Raw genomic sequence first — 17,098 nt, forward strand, 5'->3', positions numbered from 1 at the left:
CTGACTCCAGGGCCAGTGCTCTATCCGCTGAGCCACCTAGCTGCCCCTTCTTAGAGGTCTTTACGCAGAGGCTGAATAACTCCATGTCAGGCATGTTATGGCCAGGATCCCTCTCATGCATGAATAGGTATTCTATGGCTGCTGAGCTCCCTCCCCATACTCAAATTCTGAAATTCTATGAATTATATCAGACCTTAAGGACAGTACCTTTTCTTCCACTTTAATCTTCTTCCGATCTAATTCCGTTAGCCGAGGTAACGTGTAAAGGACAAAGAGCCAATAGTCAGATTTCTCCTGTCAAGATCAGGCAGAGTTCTCAGTTACTTTCCCATATAAACAAACCCTAGGATCCTCCAGGATCCTTTCTGATCCTCCAACCTTTCCTCCACCCACCTAAAGTCACTCACTCATGTTATCAATCCACTCTCCCCTCTGTCTTCTACCCCACTGAATCAAGTACCTTCTGGGCTCTCCCTTAGCTACACACGACTGATATATACAAGCTGGTGAAGGAGCATGTCTCTGTACTGGGGCATGATGGGAGAAACCCAATTGTTTGGGCAACTGACTATTTAAATTGGCATGTGAAAATACCCATCTCAGAATGTTAATGTGTGGGTGTAAACTTAATAAAGAGAGGGTTACTATGTGTATGTGGGTGTCTGCACAAGTGGCTGTCTGAGGGAATGTATGGTAAGATTTACAGGAGTGCGTATTAAGTTCTTAGTGAAACTTAAGCCTCAAACCCTGTTAATATCTCTCCCATAGGAAAAGCATAGTAGCTGACACTATCCTCATGTAAGGGGGATTATGCCAATGATTTGGGGTTCTCTTTCCTTTTTAAAGAGATATTTGTAGAAAAAACATAGACATTTTATGAAACATTGGTAAAGAATAAATGAGACTACAGCTAGGTAGGGGAGTCAGAAAATGGGTGAATAAATAGATTCACAGAAGTAAGAAGCTGAGCAACTGGGCAAACATTAAGTGACTGAGAAAAAAGGATGAGGGAATGGGGGGAAATACATGATTTATTTTATAGTAATTTCATGGCAGATAAAATGCTCTTTCCCAGAAAACCAGCGCAGAGGCCTATTTTCATAGGTTTTTCTTCCTGTTATTACACAATATTTTCTGTCTAGACCACTGGTGTCTTGGTCAATCCAAAGAAACATTAATCTACAACATCAATAGCTTTTCTAGTAAATCTTTAACGTCACTCAGAGCGAGTGACAAATGACCACAAATCAGTCAAGTTCAATATTCAGTCTGGGCTCTGCTTTCAGTGGAAGTTGTATGACCTTAAGCTTGTTAGTCAGCAAAGATTTTGGGGGGATGAAATTATCTAGACTAAGAAAAAAAGAGGGGCAGTGAGGAGGCACAGTGGATAGAGTGCCAGGCCTGGAATCAGGAAGACTCATCTTTGTGAGTTCAAATCCAGCCTCACCAGCTGTGTCACCCTAGGCAAGTCACTTAACCCTGTTTGCCTCAGTTTCCTCATCTGTAAAATGAGCTGGAGAAAGAAAAGGAAAACTATTCCAGTATCTCTGATGAGAAAACCCCAAATGGGATCACAAAGAATCTGAAATGACTAAAAAACAACTGACAAATAACTGAAAAACAACATGACAAGAAAAAGATAATTGAATACAGAGTACTTCTGATTTTAATAGCAAGTAGTTTGAGAGTGATTTTCACTTAATCTTCCTAAATATTCTTGAGATGAGGTGATAAAAATTTATGGTCCTCTATACTCTTTACCAAAAGTTCTGCTTAGAGATAATCAATTCAATGAAAGTCCATTTCATTTCTTTCCAGTATCTGTTGTGTCTTACCTGAAGAGGGTTTTTTAAAAGATTGAGCACCCGGAGAAGTGGCAGATTTTCAATGTGTTTTATTTCACTCAACTCTGCAATCTGTTTAATCACAGAAACACAATATTAACACAAAATTAAATAACAGAAACAAAAAAAAAACTGAAGGAGTCACTGGGGTCTTTCCAATTCAGCCTGCTACAAAGATTATTTTGTTGTTTCTTTGAGCTCTGCAGGACTGGAAAAGATGCATTAGCTTCTACAAAATGGGAACTCTCACCCAGAAGTACACTTGCTTTTTACTTCTTTTGTGCAATGAATGGCCCATTATGGTTCTGATAGTCTGCACCTTATTCATGTTTATTTTAAGTCTGAAATCAAAGAGAGTGAACAATTTAGGGCTTCTTGGGCCATGACACTCTATGTTAGTTGCAATTTACTCACCCACAACACAACTCTATCAGATAGTTATAGATATGTTTGTGTGTGTGCGTGTGTGTTACCAAGAGAGCATTTTAAAAATCAAAATCAAAGATTACATAATTTTGATAATATGCAGAGTCTCCTAGCCAAATCTTTCACATTCTTTTTTAAGATCTCAGGAGACAACAGAAATGTTATGTTACTAGAAAATGCTTCTCATACAAAAATTCAGGTGTAGTGAAGAAAGGCTGCTTAGTCAACAGGTGTCATCAGTTCTCTCCATCCATACATACTCTTTCAGCAACTGAGTACAAAGAGATTTCATTTCCATTGCCTGTAATTAACACTGCTATGATTTTTCTTTTACGTATGGTTAGTGAGGCTTCCCCAAAGCCCATAACTGCCTTTCCTTTTTTTCTTATTTTTCCCACAGGCACTTTTCCAAATGTGACAGGCGCTCTCCGATAGTGCCATAAAGGAAAACTGCATCACAATGCTGCCGAGACAAAATCTCTGCTGCTTACCAGCAGCAAAATAACCCAAATCCAAAATATTTCTAAACCCCCTAAAGGGGTGGAACGTGTTCAGATATGTTATACTTCACTATGTATCTCACTGAGTTGGAAGGAAGAAGTACCACTTGGACTTCCATTTGGCCAGTCTATAAGAAAAGGGTTAAACTCCCCTTCTTTTTTTTATATTGTAGCATTCTACTGGGTAAGAACATGAGATTCATAACGTTCAGGCTTCCTGAGCCCAAACACGGAAAATGGACTGTTGTCTCTCATTCCGAGCAAGTCAATTTGAATAAAGAGTTTTTTATTGTAATTAAAAAAAAAAAAAAAGAGCCACATACCCTGAGGGACTTGTTAGCAGAGGCTGCAGTATCTGGAAATTACTGCTTTTTTTTTTTTTTACTAGGGTATCTAGAATTCTTAATAAAAATTCTAAGAAGCTCAGCAGTTTTTGGTCAGCACACGAAGTTAAGAGAAGGGAAATGTCAACTTCTGAGGAAAGCTCCCAGGCCTTTAGAATCGACTCTTTATATAAAAATGTAAAGGATATACCAGCTAATAGATACCTCTCCAGCAATGCTCCAACACAAAGAAAATCTTTTGTTTCTTGGGGCTCTGCTGTAGAGTTTCTGTTTCTACGCAGTCCATTACTGTTCAGGTCATCCGTATCACAGGTCACAGATTCAGATCTAGAAGGGCTTTTGAACACTGTCAGGTTTGTTTTACAGATCCGGAAACTGAGACCCAAATGTGCACAATTGACAAGCAGTAGATCCAAGCTCCAAATTCCACTTCTCTGACTCCAAGTATAGGCTTTCCCTGACCTGACCCCTTTCATCCTACTATATGTGAGAAGGAAAGAACAGAATTCTGGTCCAGCTTCTGCCACTAATTATCTATGTGATCTCAGGCAAATCATTTCACTTTTAGCCTTAGTTCCTTCATCTGTTAAAGAAAGGTCAATTAGATGACCACTAAGATCACTTATAATTCTAAAATTCCATGATGTCAGGATTCCATTTACTGTGCTTTAGAATCTTGCTGTAAAATATGATTACCGTGCATAAATCACCCTATATGACTCTATAAACCTTGTTTTAAAAACACTGTGATCTATGGAAAGGGACATGGTGCTTTTATTTTTTTTTCTTTAGTGAGGCAATTGGGGTTAAGTGACTTGCCCAGGGTCACACAGCTAGTAAGTGTTAAGTATTTGAGGCCAGATTTGAACTCAGGTACTCCTGACTACAGGGCCGGTGCTCTATCCACTGCTCCATCTAGCTGCCCCGACATGGTGCTTTTTAACAGAGAATGTTTGGGTCAAAAGTCAAACTGTAAAGATTACCAGTGATTAATCACCCGAAGCTTAATAAGTAAATTTTAAGAGTTGCAAGTAGATGTAAGATGTTTATCACTAAGGAGGAAGATGATGAATTTTTCAAATAGAAAAAAGAAAATAGGTTAATATTTAGAAGCTTGCTGGCAAGGAAACTGGCTGTTAGCATTGGGTGATGATGGCCTCTTAAGACACAGAGCTGGAGAGGGAATGAGATCTTAAGGCTCAATGGGTACAAGGGATTGAGAGATCTTCAAAGGACAACCTGCAAAAACAAACAAACAAACAAAACCCAAAAAAACAAGGGGCAGCTAGGTGGCACAGTGGATAGAGCACTGGCCCTAGAGTCAGGAGGACCTGAGTTCAAATCTGGCCTCAGACACTTGACACTTACTAGCTGTGTGACCCTGGGCAAGTCACTTAACCCCAATTGCCCAGCAAAAACAAAAACAAAACAAAACAAAAACAAAACAAAGGACAACCTGGTAAACAAAGATAATAGATAAATGAGAAGTATTTGCTGAGTTTTCTGAGAAAGCCTGTTTATAGCAACTTAATCTTAAAGTCTATATGGATGGGTCAGGTTCACTGATTAACTGGAAACACCATTTTTGCAAGAGTTGTACCTTAAGATCACAGTAGGAGGCAGTGGGTCTGCCTAAACACTAGTTAGGCAAAAAGAGCAAAAAGACCATATAGGTACAAAATGGAAGGACATTTTAAAAGCTGCCCAAAAGAGGGATTTCCATGCCTAAAAAGAGGATTATATAAAAGCTACTGGTTAATTATACATACGCAAAAGGAAAAAGATCATATGCCAATTGGGGGTCAGATCACTGATGTGTAATGGGCCAAGGAAAAGAGGGCAGGTCCCTAAAGGGATTTGTGGAAAATGCCTAGGAGTATATGACATTTCCTCAGGTACCCATAATGTTGAGTTCTTCCAAGAGAACTGAGATAATGAGGAGAAAGAAGGGAGAGAGCTAACAATTTTGGAAAGGCAAAATAAGACCATTTCCTTTTCCTTACATGACAGTTCAACTGACTGGCTGAGACAAAAAACCAAATGGTGAAAGAAAGCTGCTAATTAATCCATCAACAAGCATTTAGTAATCACCATGCATGCAGCTAGTAAAGACATTTGATACTCATCTGAAGTCCCCAAAGCTCTCCCAAAACAAGGAAGGTTACAATCATAAAACAAAAACATTAAGGCTAAGTTTGGCTGGAAGGAAAGAATCAGGAGAAAAAAAGATGACTAAAACAGTCAAAATTAGCGACATGGCTGAGTATGAACTGTGATCGGACAGGGTTAGCCAGGAAAAATAAGGATGGAGAATGGACCACCATAAAAATGTAGCTCAGGCAGATGCCACAGACAAACCAGAGGTCAAATCCAAAGAGGTCGGCCATATTACAAGGAAGCAGGATAGCATTGTCCAGAATTCAAAAAGTCAGAGTTAGAGTTAGAGAGTGGCATTCCATCCTAAACCAAGGACAGAGGTCATTTATTTTCTGCACTGTTTTATAAGCAGGCCTATACTTACCAAGTGTTGATTGTATCCATTAGGATATCAGAGACCTGGAGATGGAGGGGACTAAACAAAAATTTGAGTACTAACTCATATTGTCATCCCTCCTCCCAGTTGAGTATTCTCACCTTTCTTTAAGGCCTTGATGTTTCAAGACAGCTATGATGGACTTTTATAGAAGAATAAACTTGTTCTACAGACTCCCTACCTCATTCTTTCAAAACATACACTACCCATTTTATCAGAAAATAATAACGACAGCTAGCATTTACATAGTGTTTTGAGGTTTGCAAAATGCTTTACAAATATTATCTCATTTGATCCCCATAACAGACCTGGGTGGTAGTTACTACTATTATCTCCATTTTACAGATGAGGAAACTGAGGCAGACAAAAATTAAGTCACTTGCCCAGGGTCACACACCTAATAAGTATCTGGGGCAGAATTTGAACTCAGAGCTTCCTCGCTCCAGGTCTTTACTTCTAACCACTGCACTACCTAACGGCCTAGATAACAAATTTTCCATATGTCACCTCGAACTGAAGAATTCTTCCTGTCCTTGATCAGTCACTATAGAAAGAAAAGTGATGATATGGAAAAAAGAGAGGTTATTGAGAAGGATTTCAGGAGGTCAGCACGGAATACCAGATAAAAATCTTGATAAATCTTGAAATACCAAATAAATGTAGGTTGGATATAGGAGTACAAGCCTGAAAGCAACAGTGTGGTACAGGGGAGAGAAGACTACATTTGGAGTCAAAGGACCTTGGTTCAAATTCTAGGTCTTCTATTTATTACTTATAAGATTTTGAACAAAGTGCTGATCTTTTTGGGGCTTCAGTTACCTCATCTAGGAAGTCAGAGGGTTAGACCAAATAATCTCTCAGTTCCTAGGTCTAATCTTTCCTTCCCTCTCATAAAACCTACAACCCTAGGGGCAGCTAGATGGCACAGTGGATAGAGCACCCACCCTGGAGTCAGGACTACCTGAGTTCAAATCCGGCCTCAGACACTTAACACTTACTAACACTTACAGTGACCCTGGGCAAGTCACTTAACCCCAATTGCCTCACTAAAAAAAAAAAAAGAAAAGAAAAGAAAAGAAAAACCTACAACCCTAAGGATAAATCTACTGTAGAATGGGGTCATATTTCTGATCAGCGTTTGAGGCGGGACAATCAATCTAGTGGCCAGACAGTGTGGAAAATGGGAGACCAGCTCAACAGTGTTAGTAAGGTAGATCTGCTTCTTTGAGCTTCCAGATCAGGAGGCTATCACTGATCACATACATATCATTGTCCCAGTGTTCAAGGTCAGAGCTGGCAAGGAGTGTCCAATGGGACTTTAAGCAAGAGTAAGTTGCATCCAAGTATGGGAGGTATTATTATATGTGAAGGAAGTTTGATCTAGCAAGAAAACCACCCAGACGTTAACCTGGAAGTGTGTGAGGCAAAGTGGTTCACCAGCTCACCTGCGCTATTTATCTGGTGGTGATGGACTATGGATCACTAAAACATAAAATTAGACCTTGGGCTGGATACTCCCTTGCTTGTGGGAAGATGGAATCTAATTCCTGAAGGAACACCTGTGAACCGACAATGAAAGTAAGAAAAAGGTCCGTGGGATATTTGGAATTCATTAACAAATATGTGTTCCCAGCCACGGTGCTGAGGATCCATGAGAGCGACCAGGCTGGACGTGGAGGTCCAGGCTCTGAGATACTGGTTCATTTGGAATGGACTTCCTCTGGTTTCCCTGTCCATCTAAATAAAGCAGTCCTGCCAGAGGATATTGAGAGTGAAAGAACTTGGTTACAGATCAGAGGGGGCCCTTTAAATCCAGAAGTGCTGTCCCAAGGACAGGAGACAACACATCCCAGATCCAGCTGTTAACAAAGGGACTCTACTGGTATTGTTACTCTTTGATTTTTTTAAAAAAATAAATTTTATTGCTATCTTTTGTTTCTTTGTAACCCACATTTCCCAGTGTACTCCTCTTCCTCTCCTTTCCAGAAAGCCATCCTTTTTAACAAAGAATAACAGAAGAATGCTATTCCACAAAATTAACAAATGTATTGGGAAAAGTTTGACATTCTACCCAGCATTCCAAAACCACAGTCTTGCACCTCTGCAATAAAGATAAGGGGGAGGAAAAAGATAACATTAGTTTTGTTTGTTTGTTTGGTTGGTTGGTTTTTTTGCGAGGCAATGGGGGTTAAGTGACTTGCCCAGGGTCACACAGCTAGTAAGTGTTAAGTGTCTAAGGCCGGATTTGAACTCAGGTACTCCTGAATCCAGGGCCGGTGCTCTATCCACTGCGTCACCTAGCTGCCCCCCAACATTAGTTTTCAAAGAGGTCATGATGACATCTCTGAAAATCATCAATACCTGCATCTGTTTAACAGTGATTCTTTTCCTTTCAATTCCTGAATAGCAAACTTGATTTGAAAATTTATTCTGATGCAAGGTAAAAACAAGCTGTGTTCTTATCCATCGCCCTTTGAAGAGTGGACAAGGACAGCTTTCTAAGAAGTCTCTAAATGCAGGTAGGGAGTATTACTGCCTAAAGAACATAAAGCTTTCAAACTGGACTGTGGCTAAGAATTCCTTTCTTTTGGAAGCAACAATTCAGGTCAATGTGCAAATAAAAAAGTTTTTAGTCTCTATAGTTTCATCTAAGATAGAAAATGTTCTTTTTCCACCACTGAAACTTTGGCTTCCTCTAAATCCCTGAATAACAAAGAGTCATAGATTAGAAGTGAGGGGCAGGGGCAGCTAGGTGGATAAAGGACAGGCCCTGGAATCAGGAGGACCCGAGTTCAAATAAGGTTTCAGACACTTGACTTAGCTGTGTGACTTTGGGCAAGTCACTTAACCCTCACTGCCCCAGGCAAAAAAAAAAAAAAAAAAAGAAGTGAGGGGGCAATATCATTCCTGAATGGGGAAATGTTTACCTACCACTGCATCTGGCTCTACACAGCCCTTACGCTCTCTACCAAGACCAACCAAGTCCTTAACTTACATGGGGAGGAAGCCTCGAGCTTCTCTCAAGAATAAAAAAAACCTTAGGGGGCAGCTAGGTGGTGCAGTGGATAAAAACACCGGCCCTGGATTCAGGAGGACCTGAGTTCAAATTCGGCCTCAAACACTTGACACTTACTAGCTGTGTGACCCTGGGCAAGTCACTTAATCCTCATTGCCCTGCCAAAAAAAAAAAAAGAAAGAAAAAGAAAAAAACCTTTCCCAAAATGTGGCAGAGTCCCCAACATGAACAAAATTATTTTTAAGCCATACTACAGAATGAGTCAGCCAAGTCTACCAACTTAATAAATTTTGCTTTGAAACATGTTTTATTAAAAATAAAGTGTCATTAAAAGCAGAAAACAATTTGTGTCTTTTGTGAAGTAATGGGAATTAAGTGTGATGTAGGGATTTGAATAAATGTAATTAGTTTTTCATTATGCAGAGTTAGAACGTCCTATTGCATTAAATTTTTAAATGAAAATGTATTCAATTTACAAGTCTGCATTCTTTCCCTCCCACATAGCTCCCCCCCAATTTAGAAAACAAGAAAAACAAAAACTGTTACAGATATGTAGAGTTAAGCAAAACAATTCCTACATTAGCCATATCCAAAAAAAAAGTCTCAACCTACATTCTGAGTACATTTACCATATTGACAATTTTTTCTTAAGTGTCCTTTAGGAAAAGCAGTACATCCATTCTATCTTTTCTCAAGAAAAGGGATTGGCCCTTTCATACCTCAAAGACAAGCTTGTGAAAACTTGGAGTATGTTATCTTTCCATCTTCTTTGAATCAATCTAGAAGTGTGTGCTATTGTATTTAGTTTTAGTTTTTTTGTTTGCTTTGTTTTTTTGCAGGGCAATGAGGGTTAAGTGACTTGCCCAAGGTCACACAGCTAGTAAGTGTCAAGTGTCTGAGGCCAGATTTGAACTCAGGTCCTCCTGAATCTAGGGCCATTGTTTTATCCACTGTGCCACCTAGCTGCTCTGTGCTATTGTATTTAAAACAAACTGAAACACTTCACTTTTCAGACTCTGCATTCTTCCTTTTAAATACTATCGATGACAGCTTCCTTTGAAGTTATAGAGGACACCCTTATTTTCCTAGAGTCAACATCTCAGAACTACCACCTGCAATACACTTATCCTTCTACCAAAATGTGGAGGCAGCAGATCTCTAAACAACTGGATCAAAAATTCTGGACGCAGTCTTAAGAGAAAAATGTGATGTCATTGACAACTTTTGAGAAACTATTATGAAGAATATTGTGGGGGTCTGTATCCCAAAGAGATCATAAAAAAGGGGAAAAGGACCCACACACGTACAAAAATATTTATAGCACTCTTTCTGTGTTAGCAAACAACTGGAAATGGAGGGGATGCCCATCCATTGGGCAACGGCTGAACAAGTTGTGGTATGTGATGTCATGGAATACTATTGTGCTGTAAGAAACGATGAGCACAGCGGAGTTCAGAGAAACTGGAAAGACTTACATGAATTGATGATGAGTGAAATGAGCAGAACCAAGAGAAACATCATACACAGTATCAACAATATTATGTGATGATCAACTGTGATAGACTTAAGGGTCCTCATCAATGCCAAAGATCCAAGACAATGCCAAAAGACTTATGGTGGAAAATGCTCTCCACATTCAGAAAAAGGTCTATGTAGTCTGAATGCACACTGAAGCATACTATTTTCACTTTTGTTGTTGCTTTTTTGTTATTCTGGTTTATCCTTGTGGTTTTTTCCCTTTTGTTCTGATTCTTCTCTTACAACATGACTAGTGTGGAAGTATCTTTAACATAATTGTAATGTATAACCTATATCAAATTGCTTGCTGGCCTTGGGAGGGGAAAGGGAAGGGAAGGTGAGAGAAAAACTGGAACTCAAAAAAATACCTTTACATGGAATTGGAAAAATAATTATTTTATTTATTTATTTTTTTTGCAGGGCAATTGGGGTTAAGTGACTTGCTCAGGGTCACACAGCTAGTAAGTGTTTGAACTCAGGTACTCCTGAATCCCAGGCCGGTGCTCTATCCACTGCGCCACCTAGCTGCCCCTATAAATAATTTTTTAAAAGAATATTGTGAGAAGTCAGGCAGGCAGTCAATAAACATTTATTAAGCACAGGCACTGGGCTAGACACTAAGGATACAAAGGAAGGTAAAAGAAAATCCTTGCCCTCAAGGAGCTAATGATCATCAGTGAGCTCACAATCATCTTAAGAAAAAAGCTGAAAACAAGAATTGTATTAAATATAATGTTACCTTATTATCCTCTAGGTTGATCAATTCCAGAAGGTCATGATTTTCTAGGCCTTGTAAGCTACTGATTTTATTACCAGATAAGTCCAGGTTCTGTAGTACTTTCAGGTTTTCCAAACAAGTTATTTCCTCAATCTGGTTATTGCTCTAAAATAAACCAAACATACTTTTAATTTTGTTGCAAGCTATTAACAACGAATATTATTATTGCTCCTAAGTGACTCTTTTTTTCATTTTTAAAACTGTTCAAAATCTGGTAAGAAGTAGCAAAGCATTCTCTTCCTTGGCTTCTTCATTCTTTCATAAATTGAATGAATAAATAAATAATCAAATACTCAATACTCAAATGGATCTCATCAATTTTGGGAGTTTCCTTCAATGATATAGATCAAAAATATACCATCTGAGGTGATTCTTGCCCATATCTCTCCATAAGCTGGTCATAATGGTTCTATCTACTCAATGTGTTGGGGAAAAAAAATGGATGAATCAACCCAATTGGGTGTAAGCTCCAATATATGCCATCTTCATTCCCATTAAGGAAAAATGAATGTCATTCCTTTCTTTAATTGATTGGAAAAGTAAAATTCTAGTACTGCAAAGCTGAAAGATTAAATAAATGGCAGCATCATTCTAAGCTCATCATTAGAAATATAAATTTGATGCAATTCCTTACTCTCTTGAATGTCAGCAACTTTACACAATTTCCCTATTCTTAGCAACTTGCTCAAAAATAAGAATTTCCTTTTATTAGAAGCTCAGTTACTCATGTATAAATATACTTTCTGACAATGAAGATAGAAAAGAAAGCATACAAGGCAAATTTCGCCCTCTTGACTAATCCTCACTTTTCTCTGCACACATAATCACAATAATAATAGCAATACCTTGGATTTTATAATAGTTTTACCACACTCCCCAGGAAGAGAGGTGGTTGCCAATGCAATTATCTCTATTGCTTCTTGAGTTAACTTTGAGTTCTATGACTCCCACTAAAAAATTATATTTTCAGTTTAAATTGGTAAACTAAAACTGTCATCTCAGCATCATTGCCATTAATGTCATTTTGTGTATAATTATTTAACATTTTTCTATCCTTTTAATAAACACTTGAAAACTCAAGAAGTAAACATTATGGTGCTGACCTGCCCAAGCATCTCTAACACTTTACCTGACTTATACATTTTTAATTAGTCTATCATAGCAAAATTTGCCTACTATTTCTCATAAGGCTTTATTTTAATAGAGTATAGCAAAAGAAAAAAAAAGTTCTAAAATTGCTGATCTTTTAAATCTTGGAAACAAAAAAAATGCCACTTTGAAGGTATAAAGTCCCTAAGAGTTCTCTTCATTAAGCAGAACTCATTATTTATTTTTAAGTCAAGAAGAAGACATTTTAAAAATATAACCTACATTCCTTTTACATAGTTAAAACCAAATTTATCACTCCTCAGAGCTTAAGAACTTGGACAAAGTAAAAGGTGTAACAGGAATAGAGATAAAAGGTAAACCATGGAGGAAGAACAAAATTGAACATATTTAATATGCATATTTACCACAAATATTCATATAAATAAAATTCAAAAATTGACATCCCTATAGTAAAAAACCATGCAATTTAACAATTTTGCAGCTACTTTTTCCAGTGAGGTTTAAAATGCTTTAGATGTTTAAATAATTCATAATAAAGGCTAACGAATATTCATTTGGCACTTTAAGATTTACAAGGTCCTTTATATAAGTTATTTCAATAGATCCTTATAACAACCCTGTAAGGTATGTCCTATTATTATCATTTCCATTTTATAGACAAGGAAACTGAGGCTGAGAGAGGTTAAGTGTCTTGCCCAGGGTCATACAGCTGACTAGTAAGTATCAGAGGCAGAATTCAAACTTAAAGTTAAGGCAACATTTTTTGTTTGTTTGTTTGTTTTTGTTTGTTTTGTTGTTTTTTTTTAGTAAGGCAATTGGGGTTAAGTGACTTGCCCAGGGTCACACAGCTAGTAAGTGTTAAGTGTTGAGGCTCGATTTGAACTCAGGTACTCCTGACTCCAGGGCCAGTGCTCTATCCACTGTGCCACCTAGCTGCCCCCCAAGTTAAGGCAACATTAAACCTATTATGCCAAGCTTCCTTCCAATGAATTTATAATTACAATAGCTCTGTTAAGGATTTTACAAATAGTGAGATTGAGGCATACAGAGGTTTGCAGGCACATACTACAAAACAAATCCCCAACTAGCATAATTTCACAACAAGGCCATTATTATAGTATTACCAAACCCTGGGATAATGTCACAAACTCTGTTATAATGCTACTGCAAATCAAAGGGTCTGCATTAATTTTAGTTAACTGAACTTATGATCTCTTTTCACCTAGCATAGTGGAACCAATTAAAGATGGTACCTGGGCTATGCATATAATTGGACAGTCGAAAGTCACAGAACAAATAAGAAAATGCTCCATCTCTCCTGCACTTCCTACTTGGTTTCTACTAGTTATAAGAAGAAATTTTTAAGAAACAATACATCAAGACATAAACTCAAAAGAGATAAACCATTTCCTAAAAGTAATGAAGCCAGAAATACACATAAACTCTATTATCTGAATAAGAAAAACAGGTTTTACTTCAGGGAAACTGAATTTTAAAGTTTGGAATTCGTTGGTCATTTCTTGAGATAAATTTATATTTCAGTTTACAGTGAAAGCTGGTGCCAGAGAATTAATAATTGCTTTTGATAATGAATGTTTTTCTTTATCCTTCCTATTAATCATAAAAATAAAATCCTTTTTAATGGGGTTAAGATGAAGTAATTGGTTGTGTTTAAATTGGTAAGGAAATTAAGCAAACATAAAGTCTAGAATATGTGTGTAATTTCATTTCGGTATGACAATGAAAAAACAGAAAAGAAAATTTATTCTCAAATGATTAAAAGAAACTGAAAGATACTATACTCCATGTTTTTCACAAACTCATCTTTGTGGTATGAAGGGCAATTCACCTCATTTCTTCTTGAGAAAAGATAGAATGGATATATCGCTTTTTCTAAAGGGTATTTTTTAAAAATTGTCACTATGGATATTTAGTGTATTGAAACACACTGTAAATAAGATAGTGCCATGAGTATTATTCTTAATAATGGATGTAATTCTTATCCCCTTTAGTACTCCCATATATCATCCTAGAATCATGCCACTTGAAGTTAATGGGCATTGCAAGCATATGTGCCCCTGTAGCAAGGCTATGATCCCCCAAGTAATAAAAAAAACCATTGTAAATGCTACCAATAGCACTCCAAATTATTGTCTTTCTAGATATATCAGTTCTATTTATCACTTAACTAGGTGAATTCATTAACATGGTGGAGCAGACAGGATATACCACCTAAAGTCAGGTGAATTGGATCTTGATCCCTTTAATCAACTTACTATGTAGCTTCAGGCAAATTACTCTCTCTGTGTCTCCGTGTGTTTTCGGTCTGTCAGTCTCTGTCCTGTCTCTGTCTCTGTCTCTCTGTCTCTCTCTTTCTGCTTCAATTGCACCATCTATAATTTTATTCCAGTACCTTGCATCAGCCTTCCTCATTGTATAGTATGGTGAATTTTAAAAATGCACTTTAAACTCTTCGAAAGAAGAGTAAAGTCAACATTAAATTCTCTATATTAAAGAGGGTAAGAACATAAAATTCCACAAAATTAAAAACATTCAAAGAATACAAAATATCACTTAAAAGACCAATTTCAATTAATCTCCTTCCTCACCAAAATATTCACCTAAGATATGAACAGAAAGTAAATATAGCTAGCTTGAAATGTACTACCTTGCTGCCCTTCCTGTGGTTGCTGTAGTAAAGAATAGTGAAAACAAAGGCAAGCAATAGGAATGAGGAGAAATCAGGGACTTGAATAATCCACAAACTATACCACCATTCCCCAAATAATTGTAGAATTTCTTTCAGAAACACTATCTGTGTATTGAGTGGATATAATCTTGCAGATTTTTTTCCCCATAAATGAATTTTTATTTATGTTGGGCCAAAACACTTACCCTCTCTCAGCCACATCTGTAAAATGAAGGAGGTGACCGAAATTATTTTATACCTCATGAAATCTATGATAATATGAAATTTCTCACTACATGTCACTTTATTTACCAAAAAAGAAATATTACTGATTAAGTTTAATAATTCCCTCTCATAACTTCTTACTGATTCTACACTGGGAGAATAAAATATAAAATGTGCCAGTTACCTGAAATACATAGAAAATTATGGATTAAAAATCTTAATAGTTTTTTCATTGCTTCTTCTAAATTCTAATATTTATTTTGTAAGCATTACTTGTGTCTATACATTATTCAATTCTTTAAAATATTTTGGAAGTTATTATGAATAACCTTCCATTGTAAATGCCGTTTTTCCAATACAGAAATGCCCAACATGTTTTAAAAAATTAATTTAAAATATTCAGATATCAAACCAGCTAATCTTTATTTGCCATATAACAATATGCAAAAGAGATACCACCTATGCAAAAGGGCACATTATTTAAAAGAGCAAAATGAAACATTAATGTTTTCCCATTTTGTGAACCAATTAAGATATTAACAAATTTTTTTAATCCTAAGAAATCAATATTTATGCGCTAATTTTGAAAATATTTTAATATTTTTAGGAAGAACAAGAATTTTGTTAGACTCACCAGACAGAGTATTTTGATTGGTAACTTGCATAAGCCATCCATTTTAGTGATTGTGTTGTTTGCTAAGCTAAGATGACTTAGACTTATACAATTTTCTAGTCCTTTGATATCCTTTATTTCATTATCTATACACCAGGGGCTATATTTAAGGAAAATATTTTTTAAAGCCATATATTTTTAGAAAAGAAACTCAATGTTAAGTCACCATCATAGGAACCATTTACTATTTTTAAATTTTTAAATAAAGTGAGAGACAACAGAGAGTGGATGGATTCTATGCTAAGTATATTTTAAACAGTGAATAAATAGTACTAGCATTTAGTAGAATGCAGATTTTGAGTACTCAGCTACATTTACATTAGAATGTGATTTGTTTAATCAGAAGGGAAAGGGAAGGGGAAAAAAATCACAATACCACATTGGTGCCTTCTAGTAATGGATTTTCCTTTGGTTAATTTAATAATCTATTTAGGGATGTTATGTGCTTTCCTACAGAACCTCTTAGTTCAGTTTACACCTAGATTAGTTTAGTTATAACTGGCACAGAAGGTAATTTCTCAGTCTTCTTGATGGGACAGTAAGAATTTTCCCTGCTTTTGTATCCTCTGAAGAAGTATTAAAAGGTTTATGATAATAGATCATCCAAAGGCCAACCTTTCATTAAGGAACAATCCAACTTCTCCTTTGCTCACTAGAAGTTTAATTGTGTTTTCTCTTTGTCCTTGACCTCTCTTTAGCACATTTCACCTTTAACTATCCATGTCTTAAACTTTTCTTTTCTTTTTTTTTTTTTTGGGTGGGGCAATGAGGGTTAAGTGACTTGCCCAGGGTCACACAGCTAGTGTCAAGTGTCTGAGACTGGATTTGAACTCAGGTCCTCCTGAATCCAGGGCCAGTGCTTTATCCATTGCGCCACCTAGCTGCTCCATGCCTTAAAATTTTCCATCCTGATTTCAGAAAAACCAGGAAAGACTTACATGAACTGATGCATAGTGAAGTGAATAGAACCAGGAGAATGTTGTACACAGTAACAGCAATATGTTGAACAACTGTGAATAACTTAGCTAATCTCAGCAATACAATGCTACAAGACAATCCCAAAGGACTAATGATAAAGCATACTATCCACCTCCAAAGAAGGAACTGATGTTGACTGAACACAGACCGAAGCATAATATTTTTCACTTTCTTTTTCTTTTATTCGAGTCTTCTTATACAAAATGACTAATATGTTCATCTTTTGTATAATTGTACATGTATAAGTTATATCTGATTGCCTCAGGGAGAGGAGAGGGAAGGGAAAGGAAGGAGGGATAGAATTTGGAATGCAAAATTTTAAATTAAAATGTTTATTTTTTTTTTAAAGATTTTTTAAAATTCCATCTTCTGGCCTTGTACTTTCCTTATTAGTCCCTTACCTCTCTAAGAGCTCTTGTGTCTTCTTGGCTGCATCTTCTTTCTCCATCTGCCCTCTAACTGGA

The 17,098-nt window shown here is 36.8% G+C and overlaps 1 protein-coding gene across 1 annotated transcript in view; it reads right to left on the bottom strand.

Moving 5' to 3' along the window:
* Positions 1–17,098, bottom strand: part of LRGUK (leucine rich repeats and guanylate kinase domain containing) — a 130,567-nt gene that overhangs the window by 95,268 nt on the left and 18,201 nt on the right. The window contains 4 exon segments of the mRNA XM_043967863.1: positions 208–294; positions 1,836–1,916; positions 10,921–11,064; positions 15,618–15,742. Of these exon segments, the coding sequence (XP_043823798.1) occupies positions 208–294; positions 1,836–1,916; positions 10,921–11,064; positions 15,618–15,742 (437 nt within the window).

Source organism: Dromiciops gliroides, chromosome 5 (assembly GCF_019393635.1).
Source record: "Dromiciops gliroides isolate mDroGli1 chromosome 5, mDroGli1.pri, whole genome shotgun sequence".
Taxonomy (NCBI): Eukaryota; Metazoa; Chordata; class Mammalia; order Microbiotheria; family Microbiotheriidae; genus Dromiciops; species Dromiciops gliroides.